This window comes from Sylvia atricapilla, unplaced genomic scaffold, assembly GCF_009819655.1.
Source record: "Sylvia atricapilla isolate bSylAtr1 unplaced genomic scaffold, bSylAtr1.pri scaffold_66_arrow_ctg1, whole genome shotgun sequence".
NCBI lineage: Eukaryota > Metazoa > Chordata > Aves > Passeriformes > Sylviidae > Sylvia > Sylvia atricapilla.
In genome coordinates, this window is record NW_027077153.1 from 29,525 (window position 1) to 57,141 (window position 27,617).

Below are 27,617 nucleotides of genomic sequence, written 5' to 3' on the forward strand. Positions count from 1 at the left end.
TGGACACATACGCTGGGCCATTATCAGTTTTGATTTCTTTTGGGATTCCCAATACTGAAAAAGCTTGCACTAGGTGCTGCTTGGCATGCACAGACTTTTCTCCTGCATGGGCAGAGGCATAAACTGCGTCTGAATATGTGTCAATGCTTACATGAACATACTTGAGGCGACCAAAACTAGGAATGTGTGTGATGTCTGTCTGCCACACTTCACAACTGCCAAGGCCCCAGGGGTTAACCCCCATGCCCATAGACGGCATGGCTTGGAGCTGGCAGTTGGGACAGGTGGCCACAATGGCTCGAGCCTGACTCTGTGTTAGCTGGAACTGACGGATCAGACCTGGCACATTTTGATGGTATTGTTGGTGACTCAGCTTTGCCTGTTGGAAGACATCAGGGAGACGTGCTTTTTCAACTGGTGCAGCAAGGGAGTCTGCCTGACGATTCCCTTCTGCAATTTCACCTGGCAAATCAGTGTGTGACCTCACATGCATCACATAGAATGGATGCTCTCGATGAGAGACTAAATGAATTAGCCTTGAAAGCAATCTGAAGAGATGTTCATTCTTGATTTCTTTGAGCACAGCCTGCTCCGCTCTGGACACTACCCCCGCTACGTATGCAGAGTCCGTTACCAAGTTAATTGGTTCTGAGAACTTCTCAAAAGCTCTTACCACTGCAGCCAGTTCAGCCACTTGGGGGGATCCCTCCACAAACTCAACATCAGCTTCCCAATGCTGAGTCTGTGGATTTCTCCAAGTCATCACCGACTTGTGGGAAGCCCCAGAAGCATCTGTGAACACTGTGAGAGCCTTGAGTGGTCTCCGACTCCTTATCTCACAAGGAATGAGGTGGAATTCCTCGTTGAACAACTTGTGAGACGGGGCATGGACTGATATTTGTCCTCTGTAGCTGTCCAGAGATAATTGGAGACTGGCATTGCTCTGGAGCAAATGCTCAAACATCTCTTTGGTCAATCTCTCAGGAGAGTTCCTTCCCTCCTTAGAAAGTCTGACTGGAAGGTGAATACATGTAAAGTCACAACCAGCCAGTTCACACAATCTCACCCTGGCCTTCCGAATCAGCTGAGCTATCAATTCTTGTGGCTTAGTGATGGTCTTGGATCTTTGGTGAGAGAGGAAGACCCACTCTATGATCAAGAGTGAATCTCTCTGCCCCTCGATCCATTGGAAAATCAAACCATGCAAATGTGGCAGCTTTCCTAGAACAATGAAATGGAAAGGCACATTTGGCTCACACCGATGAGCCTGCCTCTCTGACAAGGCCTTCTGTACCTTTTCGATCGCCGTCTTTGCCTCTGGGGTCAGTTCCCTGGGAGAAACCAGCTCCCTCTCCCCCTTCAATAAATTGAAGAGAGGGGCTAAATCCTCATTCGTGAGGCCTAGCCAGGGTCTTACCCAATTCAAAGACCCACACAAGGAGTGGAGATCTGCTAGGGTTTTGGGATTGCACTCAGTTTCCAATTTCTGTGGAACAATGGTCCTCGCACTGATTTCCAGACCCAGGTACTTCCAAGGTGGCATCCTTTGAACTTTGTCTTCCTGCAATTGAAATCCAGCAGAGGTTAAAACCTTAACCACTAGGTCAAGTGTGTGTTGGAGTATTATGTTATTAGGGCAACACAATAATATGTCGTCCATGTAGTGAAGGATGATGGCATCCTTTCTCTTGGCACGTACCGAAGATAGCAATGAGGCTACGTACTGTTGGCATATGAAAGGACTCACTTTAAGGCCTTGGGGCAAAACTCTCCAGTGATAGCGCTTCATTGGGGCTTCTCGATTGATGGTAGGAACCGAGAATGCAAACCGTGGGGCATCTTCTGGGTGCAGTGGAATTTGGAAGAAACAGTCCTTGATATCTAGGACAGCCAATTGCCAATCTCGAGGGAGCATTGATGGAGTGGGCATCCCTGGTTGGAGTGGTCCCATGTCCTCTACAATTTTGTTTATTTCCCGGAGATCATGGAGCAACCTCCACTTGTCCTTCCCCGGTTTCTTTACTAAAAAGACTGGGGAATTCCAAGGACTAGTTGTCTCTTCTAGGTGTCCTTGAGCCAATTGTTCTTCCACGAGCTCCTCAAGCGCCTTGAGCTTCTCTTTACTCAATGGCCACTGTGCTACCCATTTTGGGGTATTATCCAGCCACGTTAACTTTTGGGTAGGGCGCTCCACAGTGGCTATTTGCAAAAATCCTGAGGAGTCTTAGGAATGACCAATTGGACTCCCCACTGGGACATGGTGTCTCTCCCCCACAGGGGGGCCTTATATTCTGCAACAAATGGGCGGACGCTGGCCAATTTTCCATCAGGTCCCTCAATTTGCACGATGTTTTTTGAAATTTTTGCCAATGTGATTCCACCTATGCCCTGAAGTTTGCCCGCTACAGGTTGCAATTCCCAATGTGATGGCCACATGGTTTTAGGTATAATCGTGATGTCCGCGCCCGTGTCCAGGACCCCTTCCACATGGAGGCGGTCTGGCCCACAGGCTAGGTTGCATGCCATACAGGGTTTATTCTCTCCCACCACCTCAGCCCAGTAGACTTCTGGTGATTTTCCATCTGCTGTGATCTTTGCTGGAACAGGAATGGCCTGAGCAAGAATTTGCCCCTCTACTAGGTAAAATGGTGGGTGCATGCAGCGTGCCAACAGCATAAGGCTTGTTATCTCTCCCTTAATGGTCATGGGAGCTACCTCAATCTCCAAAGGTGTGTGTGCTGTGTCCCCAATAACAAAATACTCACTGTCCAGTCCCATGTGGTAAACCGTCAGATCCTGTGGGATGTTTGACAGGTCCACTGTAATGACTGTCCAATCAGTAGACCTGAAATGAAAACCTTTGGCAGTCACGAGCCTGAATTGGTCTCGCGGCTGCCAAACCTTGTTAATTGAACATTTGACATTTTTATTTTTCTGCACCCCCACACCGTGTGTCCCGTCCTCCCCCTTTTTTGTTAAGAGAGAGGCATTTGCCAGTGTGGGTCCCGCTATATTTATGTCTTTGCGCGTATTTTTATCAACAGCGGGTACGCGCTGTAAGCTCAGTTTTTTTGTTTGTTGAACTTCTTCTGTTTCTGGTTTTGTGGGCAGGCTCTGGCGAAGTGTCCTGGCTTTTTGCAACGGAGGCAGGTGATGTGCTGCAGCTGGTCTGGTGACATTGGTTGCCTCCTTGGTCCTGGTACCGCAGCTGCCGCATGCTGTGGGTGTGCCAGTCCTGGATTCCTTTCAGGTGCACTGAACAATTCTGCTTTCCTGGTACAGGCTTCAATCATATGTGCAAGACTAGGCGATGGGTCGAGGGGAAGGCTAAGAATAATTCTACGACAGGTCTCATTAGCATTCCTCTGAGCCATCTCCTTGATCAATTCTGCCTGCACCACCGGATCTTGCACTTGTCTTTCCACTTGCGTTCTCAGACGGTCCACAAACTGCAAGAAATTCTCTGAAGGAAACTGTTTAATGTTAACATAACTGCCTTTAACTTCTATTGTTGGTAGCTGGTAAAACATTTCTTCTGCAGCATTACAGATCTTATCTAAGACTGGCTTGGATAACACTAGAGTTTGCATTTCTGAACAGTGCCAATTCCCTTCACCACACAAATGATCATGTGTGATATCATTATCATCATTGTCTTTTGCTTCGCCAGGAGTTTGGTGAATTTCCTGTAATACTGTTATCAAAGCCCTTTTCCATCTGGTTTCCCATAAGTCATATTCTGAGGGACTTAACAAGCATCAGAATAGGTCTTTGATGTCAGTAGGTACCATTTCATTTGAATTAAAAGTTGCTCTCATCATACCTTTAAAAATTTCACTGGATCTTCCAAATTCTCTCTGTATTTTGCAAAGTTCCTTTTTATCTTGATAGGATAACGGCTGATAAGTTCTGCTGCCGTTTCTCTTACCAAGATAAACTACAGGTGCTACAGAGGGTATGCTTTCACCAACATCTTTCTGAGTTACTAAAATTTCTGCTGCTCTTCCATTGCCCAGGGAGGCAGGAGGTATTCCCTCCCCCACCCCCTGGGGTCTGGCATGAGGCAGCTCCCCCCCCTTCTCCCGGGGTCCCGGAGGAGGCTGCCCATTTCCCCTTGCGGCAAGGAAATCTCCTCCCCCGCTGGGGCTGTAGGCTGGGAGCTGCCCACCCCCACCCCACCCGGGGCCGCAGGCTGCAAGGGGCCCGCCCCCGTCCCCACCGCTCGGAGGGAGGGGGAGGCACTGGGAGGAAGGATGGGGCGGGACAGCCCAAGGCACGAATGAATTGCAGAAGAGATATGGAGCAGGGGCAGGGAACTGGGGAGAGAGGGGGTCGTTGGGAGAAAGAGCAAGCACATGGTGTCCGCCATTGTCCCCCAACACGTGGTCCTGTTTCTACTGGGGAAGCTCATTGAGCTTTTCCAGTTCGGGAACGGAGGAATCAGGGAAAAGGGAAAAGGCATTTGGGGAATTTGTCTGTGGCTGTCTGCTTTTTTCCGCTTCTAACAGCTGCTTGCGGGCTTTTAAAAATATTGGAATGAATAGAGGAGCTTTTTTATCACCATTCTCAATTTTTGAAGTTAATGAATGTCCAATTTTATCCCAAAATGAAACAGAATTTAAGTCTTGCAAGGCAGATTCTGGAATTTCAGCTGATAGCCAACAGACGAAATGTATTAGTAACTTTTTAGGGATTTTAACATCAATTAAAATACTTTTAAGCTGTTGTAATAAACTCTTTTGGTGAACAGATAGCCGTACGCCCATGTTTCTGATGTTTTAAAAACTACCTGTTCAAAATCTACCTTCTGACGCGAAAACACAACACGAAATTTTCCCGACACTCGGTATGAGCCGAGCAAGCGAGACGGGGGAGCCACGGGGCCGAGAGAGCGTCACTGCTGCCGCTTCTCTCCGGCTCCAGGGGCACTGGGGGGGGTCCAGCCGCCGTAGCCTGGCTTTTGTGACCCGACCCGTGCCGTGAAAACCCCCGAAACGTGGGCTGTGCCGGCCGGGGTGGCGCCGCTCGCTGCGGAGCTCCGGCCAGGGAAAACCCCTCACGTTTACTTCAAACTGCCTCTGCTGGGTCCTAGCGCACCCTGCAGCCGTGCAGTGTCCACGATCCAATGGTAAACCTCCCCCCAGCTAGGAGCTATTCCCGGGATAGCCGCAACACGGGGGAATATTACCTGTGTTGTGGACCGAGGCTTGTGTGTGCAGCTGCATCAGAAGTCCCTAGTCCTGAGCCGACTTGCCTCAGGCGTAGGGCAAGCTACCGGTTCAATCCCAACCACTTATGGTCACAAAAAGGCAACTCATAGATGGTAGAGTAGTTGACGGCTCAAAAGCTTTTGAGACCCCCTGGAAGGGGCTCTAGCTACTGCGTGGGCTTTTAATATAATAAAAACCGACGTTGGGCGCCAACTGAAGCACTCCCCCGCAGCCCCCCGGGGCTAGCTCTGTTTCTTGGGAGGCTTTGGGGGAAATGCTTCGAGGGGACCAGGGCAAAAGATTCCAAAAGAGGCTCTCACCCCCAGGGTTGATCCAAGAGGTTTATTCCACACGGGAAGGTGAAGGCAGGAGGGCCAAGAGGCAAGGGCCCAGAGGGTAGGAGGCAAGGGCCCCAGGAGGCAAGAGAAGGCCCCAGGAGGTAAGAGGGGACCCCAGGAAGTAAGAGAAGGCCCCAGGAGGTAAGAGGGGACCCAGGAGGCAAGAGAACGAGAAGAGGAAGAGCAGGACCTTATCAAGGCTCCTGCCAGGGGGATGGCTGGAACTCAGCCAATTAGGTCCAGAAAGGAAGGAAGGGTCAAACTATAGGGTTGCAAGCTCCAGGGGCTCTGGGGAAAAAACCATTCCCCAGAGAAATACAACATCCCCCCATGACCCACTCAGCCCCCCCAAACTCCTCCTGGGTCCCCCCTCATCCCCCCATGAGGATTCCTGGGAGTACCCCCGTGTCCCGTCCCCCAGGACTTTAGGGGCCCCCCCGACCTGTCAGTGCCCCTCCCCCGTTTCTGCCCTCCTGTGATGGTGGGGGGTTGGGGCCGAGTGCTGGTTCCCCCCTGCCTGCAGCAGATCCAGCGCTGAGGGGAGTTCAGGGGGTCCCTGAGCATTTGGGGTCCCCTGGGATTTGGGGTGAACCAGCGGGCCCCCCGGATCTCCCTGAATACGCCAACGCTGCCCATGGGCTGTGAGAAGGTTCAGACCCAGCACGGGGTCCCAGCTCTGTCCCCAGCATTGCCCAGGGACCCCCAAAACCTTCTGGGAACCCCCAACCCCCGGGACACCCCAACGTCACTGCAATGCCAAAAACATCCCTAGAATATCTAAAATTTCCTCAAGTCTGCAAAACCCCATAGAGACGATCCCAAAACTCTCTCAGGACATCAAAATTCCCAAAGGACCTCCCAAGACCTCCTTGAGAAGGTTTATACCTGGCACGGGGTCCCCATCTCTGTCACCGGCAGGTTCCCCAAAACAGCCTTGGGTTCCCCTGGGATCGCCAAATCCCCCCTTCAGGACCCCTGAAAACCTTCCCCAGGAACCCCCAAAAATCCATCGTGACCCCAAAAACCCTGGAATCCACAAAACCTGCCGGGAACCCCCACAAATGATTATACCCAGCACAGGGTCCCCCATCGGCATCACCCGGGACCCCCAAATCCTCCCAAGACCCCCAACCCCCCCCCCCCCCGGGGCTCCGCTGCCAGAATCTACGGGAGTGGTGGTGTCCTTTCAAGGGGAGTTTTCCTGGGAACCGACAACAGTGGCGGCACTTAATGCAGCGATGGGAGAGAGAATCCCAAAAATCCACCCTGGGGGGCCAAACATCCTCTACAGGGCCTTGGAGTGGGGGCCACTATAAAAATGTCACTTAAAGGGGTCATGATCCTCCCTTCAAAGGGGCTCATGGGGCTGCGGCTCTACAAACACCCTAAAATGGGGAGGAAAACCCACCCCTGTAGTGGTGGGATCCCACCCGGATCCCCCCTGGATGGCTGGAGCCATCGCACTGCTCCTGCGCCCTCCCAGTAGGATCCCAGTGTGATCCCAGTACAGCCCAGTCACTCCCATTTCTGGCATCCCCCCTCACCCCTCTCTGCGTTCCGACCTGTCCCGGCTCCATCCCCGCTTGTCCCGTGGGCTGCGAGGGGTTCGGGAACAGGAAAGGAGGAGGAGGGAGGGAGGAAGAGGAAGAGTGGCAGCAGGAGCAGGAGGAAGAAGAGCAGAGGAGGGACCGGGCGGCTCCAGCGCTTCCTGAACCCGCAGCCCCCTGGGACCATCGGCCCCGATCCCGCAGGTGCCCGGGGAGGGGGAGCTCGCCCCAAATATCACGGGGGGTCCCTGGGTTTGGGGTTTTTGGGGGGATGTTTGGAGCTTGCATGGCTCCAAAGCTGAGCCGAGGTGTCCCTCGGGGGGACATAGGGGGTCCCCTGGGATTGCCGGCACCCCGTTGGGGTGTGCTGGGGCTGGAGGGCTGGGAAAGGGGTTCGGGGTCCCGGTGCCGGCAGTGGCTGCTCCCAGGATGAGCCCAGTTGTCCCCCCACTGAGCTTCCAGTTTCCTCAGCAGTCCCAGTATGAGCCCAGTCACTCCCTGTCATTGCCCATTATGATGCAATTTGCCCCCAGCAGGGTCCCAGTTGCTTCCACTTTAATCCAGTGCATTCCCAGTTCTCCCAGTTGCCCTTAGTATTCTCCCAGTCTCTCTCAGCAGGACCCCAGTCACTCACACTCACCTCCAGTGGCTTCCAGTGTGGTCCCAGTCACCACATGCATGGTCTCAGACACTCCCAGTATATCCCAGTTGCCCTTGGAGTCATTGCCAGGCACTCCCAGTTCCCTCAGCAAGGTTCAGTTGCCCCCAGTTTTATCCCAGTCACTGCCAGTACATCCCAGTTGTCACCAGTATGCATCCTGTCATTCCCAGTTGCTCCCAGTGTATCCCCAGGTGCCTCTCAGCATGGCTCTGGTAGCTCCCAGTAAGCCACATTCACTGTCCATTCACACCCACTGTAATCCCAGTAATTACTGGGATTACAGTATGTAATCATACTGGGATTACAGTGGGTGTGAATGATCGCCCCCAGTGTGATCCCAGTGTCTCCCTGTCAATGCCAAGATGACCCCAGTAGCCTCCAGTAGGATCCCTGTGACTTCCAGTCTCTCCCAGTATCTGTCCCTAGAACATTCCCAGTCATTCCCAGTTAATCCCAGTTTGTGTCAGTGTGATTCCAGTCATTCACAGCCATTCCCAGTCAATCCCAGTATGAGTCCAGTCACTTTAAATGTGATCCCAGTTTCGCCCATCATGGATCCAGCTACTCCCACTATGATCTCAGAATGATTCCAGTTGCGGCCAGAATAGTTGCAGGTTTTCTCAGATCCTCCCAGTATGACCCCAGTTGTCCCTAAAATAGTCCCAGACCCTCTCATCATGGTCTCAGTCAGACCCAGTTGTCCCAAGCATGGTCCCAACTGTTCCCAGTGTGATTCCAGGCCCCCCAGTATTGTTACAGACACTCCCAGTATATCCCAGTTACCTCTGGATACCTCAGAATGACCCCAGTCTTTCCCAGTTACTCCCAGTTGCCTCCAGCATGATCCCAATTTCTATCAGTTGCCCAAAGTACAATCCCAGTTTCTCCCAGTATGATTCCAGTTACCCCAGTGGTGGTTTCAGTCCCCTCAGCATAGTTCCAGTACCTCCCAGTTGCTCCCAAGGTGTCCACATTTTCCTCCCAACATGGGCCCAGTAGCTCCCAGTAAGCCCCAGTCAGGATCCTTTCGCCCCTGCTGTAATCTCAGTGGCTCCAAGGATGATCCCAGTAGGAGCCAGTCACCCCCAGTATGGTTCCAGTCACAGCCAGCACCCTTCCTGTCACTCCCAGTCTGGTTCCAGTAAGATCCCAGTCACTCTCAGACATTCCCAGTACTATTCCACTCACTCCCAGTATGATCCCAGTCCGGTTCCAGTAGGATCCCAGGATGAGCCCAGCATGGGCACAGCTTCTCCCATTATCATCCAGCCTGGTTCCAGTTGCTCCCATTTACCCCCACTATGGTTAAAGTCTTTCCCATTATATCCCAGTTGCTCTCAGCATGTTCCCAGTCACCCCCAGTTGTCAGTTTGATCAAGCCTGATCCCAGTTGCTCCAGCCACTCCCAGGCATCCTCAGTGCAGTCCCAGTTGCTGCCAGTATGGTCCAGTATGATTCCAGTCTCCCTTAGCATGGTCCCAGTCATGCCCAGTTGCCCCCAGTGTAGACCAAATAACTCCCGCTCGTTCCCAGTTTACCCCAGTATCGTTCCCATTGTTTCCAGTGTGTTCCCAGTCATCCCCAGTATGGTTACAGACACTTCCAGTATATCCCAGTTGCCCTCAGCATGTTTGTAGTCATTCCCAGACACTCCCAGTGATCCCAGTAAGGTGCTCCTAAGTTATGCCAGTATGATCCAGGTCACGCCCAGTATATCCCAGTTGCCTCCAGCATGCATGAAGCCATTCCCAGTTTCCTCCAATTTTCTTACAGCATGATCCCAGTTTCTCTGTAGCTCCCAGTATCCCAAGGTGTGTTCCCACTTGCTCTCTTGCAACACCAGCATGAGCCCAGTAAGCTCCAGTATGCTCCCAGTCACATGCCAGCACTCCTCCTGCACCAGCGCATTCACACAGAGGAGAGGCCCTTCCACTGCCCCGACTGCAGGAAGGGCTTCAAGCACAGCAACCTCGTCAGACACGGGCACATCCACACTGGGGAGAGGCCCTACGAGTGTCCCCAGTGTGGGAAGAGCTTCACTCACAGCTCTCACTTGACCAGACACCAAAGGAGGCACCTGTAAGGGAAGCCCTGCGAGTGCCCCAACTGTGGGAAAAGCATTATGTGCATCATCCACCTCATCCCCCATCAGAGGACCCACTTTGGGAGGAGCCCTGGTGACCCACATTCACTGTGATCCACGCTGGGAAGTCACCTGTCCCTGTCCCTGCCCCTGGCTATGATGTGAGGTGGGATTGAAGAACATGAGAGTCTGGCCATGGCCCTGTCATTGTATTTGATCACATCTCAGGTCATTTCAGGCAGAAACTGCCCCTTTCTGTCTGCCTGAGCTGCCTTTGGCCCTGGCAGTGGCGTTTGCTGCTGGTTGCGCGGCGCCTGAGCAGCCAGCGCGGCACAGGGCAGGTGGCCATGGCACAGCCCCCAGCAAGGGATCCCCTCTGCCTCTGACCACTGACACCAGCCCTGAGCAAGGGGCCCAGGCAGTGGGCTCAGGCCACTGGCCATGGCCACAGCCCCTTGCCATGGCCCAGGGCAGCTTGGGGTGATGATCCACCCTCACTCCTGGCCCAGGGCAGGGATGCAGTGCCCTTCCCCACAGCCTGTCTGCACAGAAGCACTTCCAGGGCACTCTGCATTTCCCTTGCCCTCACTCTGGCCTCACTCACACACCTCCCAACAACCCACCTGCAGCTTGGAGCTGCAAGGAGTTCAAAGCCTGTGTGTCTTTCAGGAGTTGGTCTCATTCTGCCTTCAGCCAACTCTGGATTTGTGTTTATTGCAGAACTTCCTTTGTGTCTAAATCATTCCTTGCATGGTTCTGCCTTGGGGAAGGGGCACCTCCTTGGTGGCTCCTTGGCCTTGGTACACACTTGGGCAAATTACCTGGAACTGAGAAGTTTTAGATTGCTAAAAAAGGAGAAAACACCTCGTTTCCTGAGTGCGGCCAATTGTGCAAGTGAAGAAGGTCCCAAGTGAATGAGGGCAGACAGGAGGGTATTAGGGTATCTGAAGTAGGGTTTTCAACACTGGATCAGATCTCAAGGCAGAGCTTCTCTTACTTGGCCTGATCTCCTTGGGAGAGACCCTGCAGTCACCTCTTCTGTAATGAAAAGAGTAATGAAATACATCAATGAAAAAAGGAATGTGAATTCCTTTGAAGCTCTTTCAAATCTTTCTCCACAACTCTAGAAAAAAAGACTTTTTAATGAAATGCAGCAGACCAGAGGGAAATCAAGGCACAGCCATGGTTTGTCAGGACTTGTTTGATCCTAATGAGCCCTGTGGTGCATTTGGTGCTGAGCCCTGGAACCTCATGGCCTGAGAGGAGAGGAGATCACACAGGAGTCCAAGTCAGAGAGACACACAAAGTGTCTAGAAGCATTAGTGGGTCCCACTGAGGTCCATCCATAATACTGAGGTCCATCCCCAACACAGGTCTCTCATGGAGTCATTGGAAGAGAGAACTGAAGTCCAGGATTGCACAAAAACCTCTCAGAGATTCAGTGGCAGGAAGAAGTACTTAAATTACTCTGAGTACCTTGAAGCGTTGATTAGCCCCACTGAGTGTTGTTACTGGCTGAGAATCTCAAGAGACTCATTAAAGCAGATAATTGGAGCCCATGATTCCATGAACCTCTTACACTCTGAGCCAAAACAAGTTCTTTATTAGACCTTGAGTAGCCTGAAGGAATAATGAGACACAAGGACTGTTTTTATTGACTAGGAATCCCAAGGGACTTTTTAAGTAGATAATAATCACAAGGCCATAATTTCACAAACCTCTCATAGAGTCACTCTTAAAACAGGAACACCAAGTTCCTTTAAAATAACTGAAGTACCTTGAAGCATAAATGAGTCCCACTGAGTGTTGTTACTCACAAAGCCTCTCAAGGGACTAATTAAAGCAGATTATTGGATGCCAGGATTGCACAGACCTCTCAGAAACTCCAAGGCAAAAGTAAAACCTGAAGTCTTTGAAAAAACCTGCAGTCCCTGGGAGCATTAAGGAGCCCCCCAGGGCCATTCCTGACCAAGGCTCCCCAGGGACTCCTTCCAGCACATCCTCCAGGCCACTGGCATGAGAGGGGGATGCTGAGGGCAGGACAAGGGGCTGACAGTGCCCAGCCTTGCTGGGGCTGTGCCAGGAGGCCCCAGGGCCTCAGGACAAGGTGTCTCCTCACAGCCCTTGGTGGCACAGGGGCTGCTGTGCCCCAGGACACCAGGACATGGCTTCTCTTTGTCCCCACCTGTCATCACTGCCTGCAGTTCTCTGCTCTGCCTGGGGCCTGGGGGCACTTTCTCCGTTGTTTCCCTCAGTGGGACCCATTAAAACTTCAGGAAACTTTGGAGTTGGATTCTGACTTGGAGCTCTGGAGAGGTTTCTTCATCTCCCTCTGAGGGACTGATGTTCAGGGCCTCAGCACAAGCCCCAGGAGGGTCATTAATGTCCCTGTGCTGTGTCTGTGCTGCTGAGCTGGGCTGGGCTCCTGGCACAGAGGCAGCTCCTGGCAACCAAGAAGAGCTTAAAACCACATTTCTCTTGCTGAGCAGCTCTTCTCCCAGCCCAGCAGGGCTGGGGCACTGCCTGCAGCCAGCCCGGGCACAGCACACAGGCACAGAGAGCTTCAGCCACTCAGGGCTGGGAAGGGGCTGAGAAGTGACTGCGGGAGAATCACTGCCAGCCCTTGGCACAGGAACCTCTGGCTGCAGGACAATGCAGCTGCAGCTCCTGCATTCATCTTCTACAGCTGGGACATGCCAATGCCTACAGACTCTGTGAGTACATTCTCTGATTGTGTCTTGTGTGGAGCAGCCAGAGGTGCCCAGGTCTGTCCTGCAGAGCAGGGTCCTGCAGCCCAGGGCGCTGTGCTGGGGCAGGGACTCTGCTGCCTGCCAGGGACAGCTCTCAGCCAGCCCTGGGGACTGCTGACAGCACTGGGGGACAAGATCTGGGTGGAAGGAGACAGCTGGTAAGGCTTGGAAGTGTCCTCCTTGTGTGGTGAGGATGCTGCATTGTTCAGGACTCCTCTGAGCATGACATTTAACTCCAGAACATTTCCAAGTAGATTATCCTGTGATGATAAATTGGGGCCAGGGCTGCATATATGGGAAAATCCTGCTTTTTAAATCTACTTGTCTATGTTGCTTGGATGGGAAATTGCACATAGATATTCATCTCTCAGCTCAGGTTGAGGAAAATAAACCAAACAGTTTTCTCTCAGATCTTATAAACCAGGCTGTGAAAGAAATGAGAAGAGGTTCCCTTGCAGGCAGCATCAGTGTTGGCTTTTCCAGCCTCCTCAGAGTTCCTGTGACGTTCCAACAGATCCTGCTGAGCCAGAGCTGCCCCTGGGCAGTGTCTGAGCTGGGAGGGGTCTGCAGGGCAGAGCTGAGCCACCAGGGCTGGGCTGGGCTTTGGCAGCACTGGCAGGGCCCAGCCCTGGGCACAGGGAAGCAGCTGCAGGCAGGGACAGCTCCAAGCAGCAGAGCCCTGGGCAGGCAGTGGGGGGAAAGTGCCACCAAGCTGTGCTGGGATATAGAAAGTTCTCTCCAAACTGAACTATTCCAGGATCACTGTTTTTACAGATCCCTTTGCCAAGACACTGCAAATGTCCAACAGCAGCTCCATCAGCCACTTCCTCCTGCTGGCACTGGCAGACACACGGCAGCTGCAGCTCCTGCACTTCTGCCTCTTCCTGGGCATCTCCCTGGCTGCCCTCCTGGGCAACGGCCTCGTCATCGCTGCCGTCGCCTGCGGCCACCACCTGCACAGCCCCATTTTCTTCTTCCTGCTCAACCTGGCCCTCAGCGACCTGGGCTCCATCTGCACCACTGTCCCCAAAGCCATGCACAATTCCCTCTGGGACACCAGGGACATCTCCTATGCAGGATGTGCTGCTCAGCTCTTTTTCTTCATGTTCTTCATCTCAGCAGAGTTTTATCTCCTGACCGTCATGTGCTACGACCGCTACGTGTCCATCTGCAAACCCCTGCACTATGGGACCCTCCTGGGCAGCAGAGCTTGTGCCCACATGGCAGCAGCTGCCTGGGCCAGTGCCTTTCTCTATGCTCTGCTGCACTCATCCAATACATTTTCCCTGCCCCTGTGCCATGGCAATGCCCTGGGCCAGTTCTTCTGTGAAATCCCCCAGATCCTCAAGCTTTCCTGCTCCGAATCCTATCTCAGGGAACTTGGGCTCATTGCTGTTAGTGTCTGTTTAGGACTTGGCTGTTTTATGTTCATTGTCTTCTCCTATGTGCAGATCTTCAGGGCTGTGCTGAGGATCCCCTCTGAGCAGGGACGGCACAAAGCCTTTTCCACCTGCCTCCCTCACCTGGCTGTGGTCTCTCTGTTCCTCAGCACTGCAGTGTTTGCTCACCTGAAGCCCCCCTCCATCTCCTCCCCATCCCTGGATCTGGCCCTGTCAGTTCTGTACTCGGTGGTGCCTCCAGCCCTGAACCCCCTCATCTACAGCCTGAGGAACCAGGAGCTCAAGGCTGCAGTGTGGACACTGATCACTGGATGGTTATGGAAACACTGAACTGCTGACCAATATCTGCAATTCACTTGTAATAAAGGTCATCTTTGATACTTCTTGTTTGTCTGATAGTGGGTTTTTTTCCCATCATTTTGTAGTTTTAATCTTTTTCACCAAGAAATGTCATTGTTAGTGCCTGTTTTGGTTTAGGGTAAATTTGGGAGGGAATTTTTTTTTTTTTTTTTTTTTAAGAGAAACTGTACTGTTTTGTTGTTTTTGTTGTTTGTTTGGGTTTTGTGTGTGTGTGTGTGCTGTTGTTGTTGTTTTTTTTTTTCCTAGTTTTTCTGGGAAAAGAACTTTTTTTGAGAAACGTGGAGAAAAATATGTATTTGGCAAAATATTTACAAGCATAATGAACGGGTAATATGAAACGAATTTTTTTTTTTGCTGTTTTGAAAACAGGTGGCAAAGCTAGAGTGTTTTTGCCATAAGTTCATTTAGTTTTTTAGCTTTTTATTAATTTTAGATTATTTTGGTGCTGGAAAATGTTGAGGTTCAGGCCTGGTGGATGGTGGGTGTTAGATTTTAATGGGTTTTTTGGGTAGGGGGTAGATTTAAATAGTTTTAAGGAAAAGAAAAAAAAACCTAGTTCCGAAAGCTTTTTTGTTCTAGTTAGCTAGATTGATTAAAAGGAAAAAAAAAAACTTTTTTTTTGTTTTTGTTTGTGCATATGATGAATATACATAGTTTTGAGGAAGAAAAAATAATGCAGAGGAGAGAACACTGTTTTTCATAACAAACATTTTTCTTTTTTGTTCGTTTGTTTTACTTTTAGAATTAGTTTTAGAGGTACAAACCACATAGCACATACAGAACAGATGACTGGGATTAAAAATATTATAGTCACTTTAAGACATTCTACTCTTTATTATTATATCATTATCTTACTAAAACTAATTGAATTCTAAATTTATAAACACATATGTTTATATTCATACATCTCTATAAAAGCAATATCTAGTTATACACTGGTAATTGTAGTGACATTCAATATAAAGTGATATTTCCAATGGTTTTTACTTAACAATTAGATTTTTTTTAGGTACACATTGTGTTCTTGTGCGGTTTTTTCCATTATTTGTTATGTATAATTTGGTTTTTGAGTAAAGACAAATTTATGGATGGGTTTGTTTGTACTTGAGGCAGAATTGATTAAAATTGGGTTTTTTTAATAATTTTTTCATATGTATTACAGGGATTTTATTTACTGTATGCAGGAGTTCAGACTGGGCAGGGTTTGTTTTGTTGGTGGAACTTTGGGTGTTAATTTTTTAGGTGGTTTGTTTTCGGTGTTGCTTTTAATATTTGAAAGATGTTTTATTTAATGTTTTTAAGGTGGTTTTTAACAGTTTATTGTATTTTTTTACTTTCCTGGCAGCTGGTGTATGGTAGGGGATATGGTATATCTTTTTAATGTTATGTTTCCCAGCTCAGGTGTTGGTAAGGCTATTTTTGATAGAGATTTATTGTTTGATTTAATTTTTTAGGGGCATTATGTTTTTAAAGAATTTGTTTTTTAAGGCTTAGAATGGTGTTACGGGCTGTAGCATGAGGTACAGGATAGGTTTTTAATATTTTGTGGTGGTTTTTATTCTTGTGAGTACACAATATTTATTTTGGTGTGTTTGGGGCAGTGTAATGTAATTAATTTGCTAAGATTTTTTTATACTTATATTTGGAATATTGTTTGCTATGCTATAGGGGCTTTATTTGCTTGGCTTGTTTGGTTGTAGTACATGTGTTATAGTTACGGATAACTTGAGAAACACTGTTTCTGGTTAGATTTATTTTTTGGTTTTGTGTTCATTTATAGGTGTTTTTTTGCTTTGACGCTTTCAGGAATCATGAACTTCTTGGGTTAGGAATAAGTTTTTTTGTGTTGCTAATTTAAATTCGGTTTTGATCATTTTATTTTTTTAGTTTGATTTATTTGTTGTTTTGGTGCTTTATATTAGTTTTATTTTTAGGGATATAGCTACGTATATAGTGGACTTCTATAGTACTTTTTAAATTATGGTAGCAATGATTTTTATTTATTAGCAGCTTAGATTGGGGTCTTTTATGCTGCCAGTTAGTGTTTTTTTTACTTTTTGAATTATTTTTTAGAGTATTGGCTACTATTTATGAATTAGTTTAGAGGTACAGCTTTGGCTACTTTTTATTTTTAGGGTTTAGGGTTAATTGAACAGCTTTGAGCTTAGTAAGTTTGCTTCATGTTTTGGTTTTTTGGGGTTTTTTAGTAGCTTGTGCCATTTGTTGTGTGGGATTTTAAATGGCTTTTTTTTTCCTTTTGGTTTATTTTTATGATGTGACAGGAGTTGTCAGTGAAAAGAGCGTAGTGTGGGGTTTTTTGCTGGAAGTTGGTTGTACGGAAGAGTTTTTTTAGTATGTATTATTTGGTTTTGATTTTTTTAATTTATATGACTAAAGGTTTTACTTTTAGGTTTATTTGTAATTATTTTTACAATTTCAGGGTGATTTAGTTTTTTAATATGGGTGTGCTGTGTGATGAGAGTAATTTATCTACATTATGGGGTATTGGTGGTATGGTGGGTAGAGGAAAATTTGCTTTAAATATTTACTTTAGCACTGGTAGTTGTGGTGCTAGGAGGAATTGTGCTTTAGTGTTTATTATTTTTTGAAGCAGTTTGGATATTTTTATAGGCTGCTAAAATTCCCCTCCCTGTTGGAGTGTGGTTGATTTTAGACTTTTTGTAGATTTGACTTCAGAATTTTAGTGGCTGGCTTTGAGCCTCCCCAGGCATTTTTTGTTCAAGGTTTTAGGGCAGACTCTGGCTCCTGGCTGCGGAGTAGAGTATGTTTTATACATTTGGGTTTGTTTTGATTGGGATAAGGGCTGTGATGGAAGCAATTTTTTGTTTGCTTTGGGCAAAGACGTGTTGCTGTTAAGGGATTTATTGGAAAGTAGGTGGTTTTTTGTGGGTAACCAGGTAGAGAGGGTTTACAATTTGGTTGTACTTAGGAATGTGTATTTTTTAAAAGCTTATGGTGCTTAGGAAAGCTTGTGGGGTTTTTATGTTGGTTGGTGGAGACATTGCTGTGATTTTGTTGATGACATGAGTGGGAATTTGATGCTGTCTATCTTTTTTCTGAATTTTTTGAAAATGGATTTTTGGAGCAGGTTTTTTAACTTTGTCTTTTTTGATGGCAAAATTAGTATTTAGGAGAATCTGAATGATTTTTTTTTCAAAAATTTTAGCTGCAGTGTTTTTTATAGAATTATATTAGTGTTGTACTGTGGATGCATTGGAGTTTTATTTTTTTAGTACAGTTTAGATCAGTTATTATAGGTATATAAATGTATATTGTATTTATAAAGATATATGCATATATAATGTCTGTGTTTTTGAAGTTAGAATTCAATTCGTTTAGTAAGTTAACAATATAATAATAAAGAGTAGAATGTCCTAAAATGACTTTAATACTTGTATCCCCAATTATTTGTACTGTATATACCATGTGTTCTGTACCTTTAAAACTAATTCTAAAAGTAAAACAACCAAAACAAAAAAGAAACATGCATTTTGTTTTAAAAAGCAGTGGTCACCCCTCTGCATTTTTATCTTCTTCCTCAAAACTATGTATGTTTCTCAAAACCACAAACAACCAAAAAAAGGGTGGGTGGGGGGTGGGAGTGTTTCCTTTTAATTAATCTAGCTAAGAAAAACAAAAAAGCTTCCTGAATTATTTTTTTTCTTTTTCTTTAAACCATTTAAATCTCCTCAAAACTTAAAAACAGAAAAAGACACTAAAATCCTAAACCTGCAGACCATTCCTAAACTTCAACATTTTCCAGCAACATTAAAATAAAAATTATAAAAAACTAAAAAAAAAATACCTCTTGGCAAAAAACTCTCAGTTTTGCCATCTCTCTTCAACACAGCAAAAAAAATTATTATTTTATCTCCTTTAATTAATTCCTAATGTTGCAAAAAATTTTGTTGGTCACATAAATAGTTTTCCCAGACAAACTAAAAACTAAAAAGTAAAAAAAAAAAACCAAAAAATCAAACAAACAAAAAAAAATTGGAAAAAAACCAAACCAAACCAAAACCGAAAACAAAAAAAAACCCAAAAAAACAGAAAAAAAAAAAAAAAAAAAAAAAAAAAAGAGTTTTCTCTCCAAAAATACCCCATTGAAAAATTTCTTCCAAAATATACACTAAAAAAAAGCAGGCACAAACAATGACATTACATAGTGGACAAGATGAAAAATATAAAAGTCAGGAAAAAAACCCCTACTAACACAGTCACAGGAGGTATCAAAGATTACCTTTATTACAAGTGATTTCAAGAAACTTGCCAGCAGTTTAATGTTTCCTTAACCATCCAGTGATCAGTGTCCACACGGCAGCCTTGAGCTCCTGGTTCCTCAGGCTGTAGATGAGGGGGTTCAGGGCTGGAGGCACCACTGAGTACAGAACTGACAGGGCCAGATCCAGGGATGGGGAGGAGATGGAGGGGGGCTTCAGGTAGGCAAAGGCTGCAGTGCTGAGGAACAGAGAGACCACAGCCAGGTGAGGGAGGCAGGTGGAAAAGGCTTTGTGCCGTCCCTGCTCAGAGGGGATCCTCAGCACAGCCTGGAAGATCTGCATATAGGAGAAAACAATGAACACAAAACAGCTAAATGATAAACAGGTACTAATTGCAAGAACCCCAAGTCCTCTCAAGTAGAATTTAGACCAGGAGAGCTTGAGGATCTGGGGGATTTCACAGAAGAACTGGCACAGGGCATTGCCATGGCACAGAAGCAGGGAAAATGTATTGGCCATGTGCCACACAGAATAGAAAAGGGCACTGGCCCAGGCAGCTGCTGCCATGTGGGCACAAGCTCTGCTGCCCAGGTGGGTCCCGTAGTGCAGAGGTTTACAGATGGACACGTAGCGGTCGTAGCACATGACGGTCAGCAGGGATAACTCTGCTCCAATTAAAAAGAGAAAGAAAAAGAGCTGTGCAGCACATCCTGTGAAGGAGATGTCCCTGGTGTCCCAGAGGGAATTGTGCATGGCTTTGGGGACAGTGGTGCAGATGGAGCCCAGGTTGCTGAGGGCCAGGTTAAGCAGGAAGAAGAAGATGGGGCTGTGCAGGTGGTGGCCGCAGGCGACGGCAGTGATGACGAGGCCGTTGCCTAGGAGGGCAGCCAGGGAGATGCCCAGGAAGAGGCAGAAGTGCAGGAGCTGCAGCTGCCGCCTGTCTGCCAGTGCCAGCAGGAGGAAGTGGCTGATGGAGCTGCTGTTGGACATTTGCAGTGTCTTGGCATGGAGATCTGTAAAAACAGTGATCCTGGAATAGTTCAGTTTGGAGACGATTTCAATATCCCGGCACAGCTTGGGGGCATTTTCCCCCCACTGCCTGCTCAGGGCTCTGCTGCCTGGAGCTGTCCCTGCCTGCAGCTGCTTCCCTGTGCCCAGGGCTGGGCTCTGCCAGTGCTGCCAAAGCCCAGCCCAGCCCTGGTGGCTCAGCTCTGCCCTGCAGACCCCTCCCAGCTCAGTCACTGCCCAGGGGCAGGTCTGGCTCTGCAGGCTCTGATGGCAACATCAGAACAACCCTGACAAGGCTGGAAAAGCAACAGTAATGCAGCCTGCAAGGAGCCCTCTGCTGATTAATGTAACTGCCTGGTTTAGTAAGGTCTGTGAGAACATCGTTTAGTTTTTTTATCTCAATCTGAACTGAGAGATGAATGTCTATATGCAATTTCCCATCCAGTCAACACAGAGCTCTAGATTAAATAGGCAGAATTTAAAATTTTATATAGCCCCAGCCTCATTGTGCTCCCTAGATAAGCTACTTGGAAATGTTCTACAGTTAAATGTCATGCTGGGAGCAATCCTGAACAATGCAGCATCCTCACCACACAAGGAGAACACTTCCAAGCCTTGCCAGCTGTCTCCTTCCACCCAGATCCTGTACCTCAGTGCTGGGAGCAGCCCCCAGGGCTGGGTGAGAGCTGTCCCTGGCAGGCAGCAGAGTCCCTGCCCCAGCACAGCTCCCTACGCTGCAGGACCCTGCTCTGCAGGACAGCCCTGGGCACCCCTGGCTGCTCCACACAAGACACAATCAGAGAATGTACTCACAGAGTCTGTAGGCATTGGCATGTCCCAGCTGTAGGAGATCCCTGAAGGAGCTGCAGCTGCATTGTCCTGCAGCCAGAGGTTCCTGTGCCAAGGGCTGGCAGTGATTCTCCCGCAGTCACTTCTCAGCCCCTTCCCAGCCCTGAGTGATTGAAGCTCTCTGTGCCTGTGTGCTGTGCCCGGGCTGGCTGCAGGCAGTGCCCCAGCCCTGCTGGGCTGGGAGAAGAGCTGCTCAGCAAGAGAAATGTGGTTTTAAGCTCTTCTTGGTTGCCAGGAGCTGCCTCTGTGCCAGGAGCCCAGCCCAGCTCAGCAGCACAGACACAGCACAGGGACATTAATGACCCTCCTGGGGCTTGTGCTGAGGCCCTGAACATCAGTCCCTCAGAGGGAGATGAAGAAACCTCTCAAGATTGCCAAGTCAGAATCCAACTCCAAAGTTTCCTGAAGTTTTAATGTGTCCCACTGAGGGGCAGGACAGAGAAAGTGTCCCTAGGCCCCAGGCAGAGCAGAGACCTGTAGGCAGTGAAGACTAGTGGGGACAAAGAGAAGCCAAGTCCTGGTGTCATGGGCCACAGCAGCCCCTGTGCCACCAAGGGCTGTGAGGAGACACCTTGTCCTGAGGCCCTGGGGCCTCCTGGCACAGCCCCAGCAAGGCTGGGCACTGTCAGCCCCTTGTCCTGCCCTCAGCATTCCCCTCCCATGGCAGTGGCCTCAAGGATGTGCTGGAAGGAGTCCCTGGGGAGCCTTGGTCAGGAATGGCCCTGGGGGCCTCCTCAATGCTCACGGGGACTGCAAGTATTTCAAAGGAATTTGAGTTTTACTTATGCCTGGGAGTATTCTTAGAGGTTTCTGCAATCCTGGCCTCCAATTATCTGCTTTAATTAGTCCTTTGAGAGGCTTTGTCAGTAACACTCGGTGGGGCTCATCAATACTTCAGTGTACTTCAGTTATTTTAAAGGAACTTCGTGTTTCCTCTGTAAGAGTGACTCTTTGAGAGGTTTGTGAAATCATGGCCCCATGATCTACTTTAACAAGTCCCTTGGGATTCCTAGTCAGTAAAAAACTGACTAGTTGGGCTCATTAATACTACATGCTGACCAAGATGTATTAAAGAACTTTTTTTTGACACTGAATGGCATAGGTTCATGGAATCATGGACTCCAGTTATCTGCTTTATTGAGTCTCTTGAGATTCTCAGCCAGTAACAACACTCAGTGGAGTTAATCAATACTTCAAGGTACTCAAGTTGTTTAACGTACTTTGGAATTTCCTTCCCACACTGAGTCTCTGAGAGGTTTTTGTGCAATTCTGGCCTCCAGATCTCTCCTCCAAGGACTCCATGAGAGGCCTGTGTTGGGGATGGATCTCAGTAGGACCCACTAATTCTTTGAGACACTTTTGGCTTTTCTTCTGACTTGGACTCTAGGAAAGGTGTGTGCAATCTCCTTTCAGGCTCTGAGGTTTCGGGGCTCAACATCAAATGCACCACGGGGCTAATTAGGATCAAACAAGTCCTGAGAAACCATGGCTATGCCTTGATTTCTCTCTGGTCAGTTCCAGCTCATTCGGAAGTTTTTATTCTTAGACTCTTGGACAAATATTTCAAAAACTTTCTATAAAATATGTATTGCTATTCTCAAGGGTGTCGTTTATTTCTGTTTTCATTACAGTAGAGGTGACTGCAGGGTCTCTCCCAAGGAGATCTGTCCATAAAAGAGAAGCTCTGCCTTGAGATCTGATCCAGTGTGGACAACCCAGCTTCAGATTCCCCAACACCCTCCTGTCTCCCCTCACTCATCTGGGATCTGCTTTACTTGCAGAACTGGCTGCACTCAGCTAAACAAGGAGTTTTCTTCCTTTCTTAGCAATCTAAAACTCCTCAGTTTCCGACAATCTTTTCAAGTGTGTACCAAACCCAAGGTGCCACCAAGGAGGTTCCCCTTCCGCAAGGCAAAACCATGCAAGGAATGATTTAGACACACAGGAAGCTCTGCAAGAAACACAAATCCAGAGTTGGCTGAAGGCAGAATTAGACCAACTCCTGAAGGCCAGACAAGCTTTGAACTCCTTGCAGCTCCCACCTCCATGGTGGATTGTTAAGAAATGTGTGAGTGAGGCCAGAGTGAGGGCAAGGGAAATGCAGAGAGCCCTGGAAGTACTTCTGTGCAGACAGGCTGTGAGGAAGGGCACTGCAGGCCTGGGCTGGGCCAGGAGTGAGGCTGGATCATCATGCCAAGCTGCCGTGGGCCATGGCAAGGGGCTGTGGCCATGGCCAGTGGCCTGAGCCCACTGCCTGGGCCCCTTGCTCAGGGCTGGTGTCAGTGGCCAAAGGCAGAGGGGATCCCTTGCTGGGGGCTGTGCCATGGCCACCCGCCCTGTGCCACGCTGGCTGCTCAGGCGCCACGGAACCAGCAGCAAACGCCACTGCCAGGGCCAAAGGCAGCTCAGGCAGACAGAAAGGGGCAGGACTGGCCACTGTTTCCATGGCAGCCCTCCCGGGGACACCACACCTGGCTCACCTGTCCTGCCAATTGCCATGGAAACCCAGCTCATTGGGAATGCAGTGGTGGACAAAGGTTTGAGTAGGGCCTGACCCAATAGGACAGAGGGGGGTGGTTTTAAACTAAAGGAAAGGAGGTTCAGATGAATGGATATAAGGAGGAAATTTTTGATTATGAGGTTGGTGATCCAGCAGGACAGGTTCCCAGGGAGGTGATCAATGCCAACCCTGGAAACATTCCAGTCCAGCTGGGACAGGGCTCTGAACAACCTGATCTGCTAAATGATGTTCCTGCTCATGGCAGGGGTTTGGATGAGATGAGCAGTGCAGAGCTCTTCCCATCCAAACCATTCCAGGGTTGTATGGGAACAAGGGGCTGCTCACTGGGCTCCATCCACTCCCTTGACTCCTCCTTGTCTCTGCTGGAACCCACATCCAGCAGCCAAAGACAGCCCTTTCTCTGGCCTTTCCCCCCTGCCCCAGGAGCTGCCAGAGCCAGGGGGGCACAGGTGACCTTTAGGCTCTGCAGGGCTCAGGCACAGTGGCTGTGCCAGAGTCAGGGCTGAGGTGACACTCTGTGGGCTGGGGCAGAGCCCAGGCACAAATGAGCCCTGAAGCAGCAGCTCTGCAGTGGTGGCCACCAGGCCGGGTGGCCAAGGGAGGCTTCTGGCCATGGCCTGGGAGCAGCTGCTGCTGCCAAGGGGCCTTTGGTGCCTCAGGCTCACCCTGGCCCAGCTCCCAGCACGGCACTCTGCCCTTGTGCCCGAGCCCTTCACTGTGTTGGGGCTGGCCTGGGGCTTTTCCTGCAGCGGGATCTGCCCTGGTCCTGGCACAGGAAAGGCAGATCCTGCTGGAGCAGGAGGCTCTGCCTGCAGTGGGCTCCAACAATTCTACCAGTACCCTGATTACTTCAAGAGCCCTTCCTAGAGCAGTGTGTTCTATTAATTTTAATAGCTCCTATACTGTGATGTAAATATGGTTTTGTTTGTTTGTTTGTTTGTTTGTGGGTTTGTTTTTTTTTTTTTTTTTTTTTAATTTACGCTCTGAATTAATCTTTCTGTCTAATTCTGATCAGAATCAATCATGGTTGTATTCATAGAAATATATCTCGTATTCCATTGTTACTCCTGGGGTACAAATTGCATTTTGGTTCAATTCCACCTGTCTAAACCTTTTTAGAAATAAACCTTTGAAAAATTCTGGGGATAAGATTGGATCCAGTCACTCCCAGTCTCCTCTCTAAAATGGAATTTTTAAGGTCTAGGTGTCCTGGAGGCATTTGAGGGTCCATGGTGACCGCTGGGTGTCATTTCTCCACCTCAGAACTCAGCAGGAGTTTCACAAAATCACAGAATGTGTAGGTTGGAAGAGACTTTCAAGATCATCGAGTCCAACCCAGCCCTAACATCTCAACTAGATCATGGCATCGAGTGGCACATCTAGTCTTTTTTTAAACACATCCAGGGACGGTGACTGCACCACCTCCCCCAGGCAGACTATTCCAGTATTTATTCACTCTTTCCATGAAAAACTCCTTTCTAATATCCAGTCTATATTTCCCTTGACGCAGCTTAAGACTGTGTCCTCTCCTTCTGTCAGCGTCTGCCTGGAGAAAGAGACCAACCCCCAGCTGTCTACAGCCACCCTTCAGGAAGTTGTAGAGAGTGATAAGGTCACCTCTGAGTCTCCTTTTCTCCAGGCTGAACAGCCCCAGCTCCCTCAGTCATTCCTCATAGGGCTTGTTTCCAAGCCCTTCACCAGCTTTGTTGCCCTCCTCTGGACGTGTTCAAGCATCTCAACATCCTTCCTAAACTGAGGGGCCAGAACTGGACACAGCACTCGAGGTGTGGCCTGACCGGTGCTGAGTCCAGGGGAAGAATGACCTCCCTGCTCCTTCTGGCCACACCATTCCTGATCCAGGCCAGGTGCCATTGGCCCTCTTGGCCACCTGGGCACACAGCTGCCTCATGTTCAGCCGGCTGCTGACCAGAACGCCCAGGTCCTTTTCCTCCTGGGCACTGTCCAGCCAGAACGTCCCCAGCTTATAAGGCTGCAGGGGGTTGTTGTGGCCAAAGTGCAGGACTGGGCACTTGGACTCATTAAACTTCATCTTGTTAGACTCTGACCATCCATCCAACCATTCCAGATCTCTCTGCAGAGTCATCCTATCTTCAAACAGGTCGACACACACTCCCAGCTTAGTGTCATCTGAAAACTTGGTTATTAGAGATGCAGTACCCTCATCCATGTCATCAATGAAAATATTGAACAGAGCTGGCCCCAGCACAGACCCCTGGGGGACACCACTGGTGACTGTCCCCAGCTGGATGCAGCACCGTTCCCCACCACTCCCTGGGCCCAGCCATGCAGCCAGTTCCTAACCCAGCACAGAGTGCTCCTGTCCAAGCTGTGGGCTGCCAGCTTTTCCAGGAGTGTGCTGTGGGAGACAGTGTCAAAGGCCTTGCTGAAACAAACAGACAGACATCCACAGCCCTTCCTGCATCCACCAGGCAAGTCACCTGGTCATAAAAGGAGATCTCAGGATGGTCAAACATGACCTACCTCTCCTAAACCCATGCTCGCTGGGCCTGAGACCCTGGCCCTCCTTTAGGTGCTGTGTGATGACACTCAGGATAAACTGTTCCATTATCTTGCCATACTGAGGTCAGACTGACTGGTCTATAGTTACTGGGATCCTCCTTCCCACACTTTTTGTCAATGGGTGTCACATTGGCCAGTTTCCAGTCACCTGAACCTCACCAGTGAGCCAGGACTCATTGTAAATGATGGAGAGCAGCTTCACAAGTTCATCTGCCAGTTCCCTCATCACCCTGGGGTGGATCCCATCTGGGCCCACAGATTGATGAACATCCAAGTGGCTCAGCAGTTCTCTGGCTGCCTCCTCCTGGATAACAGGGGCACCATTCTGTCCCCTGACACCATCTACCAGCCCAGGAGGACAGTTGTCCTGAGGACAAGCCATCTTCCTACTAAAGACTGAGGCAAAGAAAGTGTTAAGAACTTCTTCCTTCTCCTCATCTGCAGTTACTAAGTTCCCTCCCACATCCAGGAGAGAACCAAGGTTGGTCTTACCCTTCCTTTTGCCATTGATAAAGTTGCAAAAGCATTTTTATTATCCTTTAAAAATTGCTAAATTAAGTTTGAACAGAGCTTTGGCCTCCCTAATTTCTTCCTACCTACCCTAGCAATCCCCTTAAATACTTCCTGAGAAACCTGACCCTCCTTCCAAAGATGATACAGTCTCCTTTTATTCCTAAGTTCCTCCAAAACCTCCTTGCCCATCCAGGCTGGACGTTTGCCTCGTTGACTCATCTTTCGGCACTCAGGCACAGTCTGTTCCTCTGCCCTCAAGATCTCTGCTTTGAAGCACGCCCATCTTTCCTGGACTCCTTGGTTTTTAAGGGCTGCTTCTCAAGGAACTCTCTGAATAAGCCTCCTGAATAGGCCAAAGTCTGCCTTGCAGAAGTCCAGTGTAAAAGTCCTGTTGATGTCCATTGGGATTTGTAACTGATTTTGCAATATTTCATGTCCAAGTTTCAAACTGCAATATTTTTTGCCCTCAAGACACAGTCATGCACAATCCATCTTTCTGTTTCCTATTGCTTCAACCACAATGTAAAATACATTAATGCTGGAAAAGAGGATGCTGAGGTCAGTAAAATGGAATACCCCAGCCCCATGCTATCAGAAAATTTACAATGTAAACAACTTAGTTCTCTTTTTCAAAAGATCAGTTGCCTCTTAATCCAAAGTTACAGAAGATTTTTCACTACACATTTGGTTTTTGTTTTTCTCTTTCATATTTTTCTGTTTTTTTCTTTTCTCTCTCTCTCTCTCTGTTTTTTTTGTTTGTTTGTTTGTTTGTTTGTTGGGGGGTTTTGTTGTTGTTGTTTTGTGGGGTTTTTGTTTGGGTTTTGGGGTTTTTTTATTTTATTTTTATTTTTAAACAGAGAAATCATCCTAAGAAAAAAATGTACAGCAAATTGAGATACATTTCTGATAGACAACAAAATTGTAAACTCCTCCTCTGTTTACTTTTGTCTGGATACCCTGAGGAAAAAAGTTCAGCGGAGGTGTAAATTGAGTGCTTGGGACTAAACTGGAGTTTAGCACGGGTGACATCCTGATCCAGTCAAGAGTGGCAGAATTCCTTTGGAGATCTCAAACCATGTGTTTGCAGGTGAAGCACCGCAGTGCTGAGGCAGCAATGTGTGTGAATACCTCTGTTAATCCCTCACAGAACTGGGACTCTGCCCAAGGCTGAGGTGCTACAGTCCTTTGCTCCTGGTGTCCCATGTGGAGCAGCCCCTTCCCGCTGGCTGAGCTGCTCTGGCAGAGCCTGGCAGCTCCTGGCCCTGCAGGGCTGAGGCTTTTACCCTTTGCTGGGCACAGACTGATGGGGCAGCACTGCTGAACACGGGCACACACAGAGGGAGCAGAAGCAGCTGCCTTGGTCCACCTGCAGCTCCAAGGCCCAAACTCTGAGCAGACAGGGCTGGAAGAGACTGGCAGGCTCCCTGTTGGCTGTGCTGCCCCACTTGTGCCCAGCCCAGCCCTGCATGGGGCACAGGGAGAACAAGGGGCAGCTCCCTGCCAGCCCCCAGCCCAGGGACCCCTCCAGCCCCGGGGCTTGGGGCACTGTCAGCACCCGCTGCTGCAGCCACGGCTTCTGCTGGCACTGACAGCAA

The 27,617-nt window shown here is 48.8% G+C and overlaps 3 protein-coding genes and 1 long non-coding RNA gene across 4 annotated transcripts in view; 1 reads left to right on the plus strand and 3 right to left on the minus strand.

The window, feature by feature from the left end:
• Positions 1–3,549: 3,549 nt before the first annotated feature.
• The window catches only part of LOC136374973 (olfactory receptor 14A16-like), a 184,574-nt gene continuing 160,506 nt past the window's right edge, over positions 3,550–27,617 (minus strand). The window contains exon 2 of the mRNA XM_066340330.1: positions 3,550–3,562. The gene's annotated coding sequence lies outside the window, so the exon portion shown is untranslated. The remainder of the gene's footprint in view (positions 3,563–27,617) is intronic.
• LOC136374967 (olfactory receptor 14A16-like) lies at positions 13,387–14,372 on the plus strand. The gene has a single exon (XM_066340327.1). The coding sequence runs from the start codon at positions 13,387–13,389 to the stop codon at positions 14,317–14,319; it is 933 nt and encodes a 310-aa protein (XP_066196424.1). The 3' UTR covers positions 14,320–14,372.
• The window catches only part of LOC136374970 (uncharacterized), a 75,716-nt gene continuing 63,651 nt past the window's right edge, over positions 15,553–27,617 (minus strand). The window contains exon 2 of the long non-coding RNA XR_010746023.1: positions 15,553–16,525. This is a non-coding gene — a long non-coding RNA (uncharacterized lncRNA). The remainder of the gene's footprint in view (positions 16,526–27,617) is intronic.
• Positions 18,648–19,580, minus strand: LOC136374968 (olfactory receptor 14J1-like). Its single transcript, XM_066340328.1, has one exon. It carries the CDS (start codon positions 19,578–19,580, stop codon positions 18,648–18,650), a length of 933 nt encoding a protein of 310 aa, XP_066196425.1.

Excerpts from the sequence above, each read along its gene's own strand:
- LOC136374968 (XM_066340328.1), bottom strand. The coding sequence starts at position 19,580 with ATGTCCAACAGCAGCTCCATCAGCCACTTCCTCCTGCTGGCACTGGCA.
- LOC136374967 (XM_066340327.1), top strand. The coding sequence starts at position 13,387 with ATGTCCAACAGCAGCTCCATCAGCCACTTCCTCCTGCTGGCACTGGCA.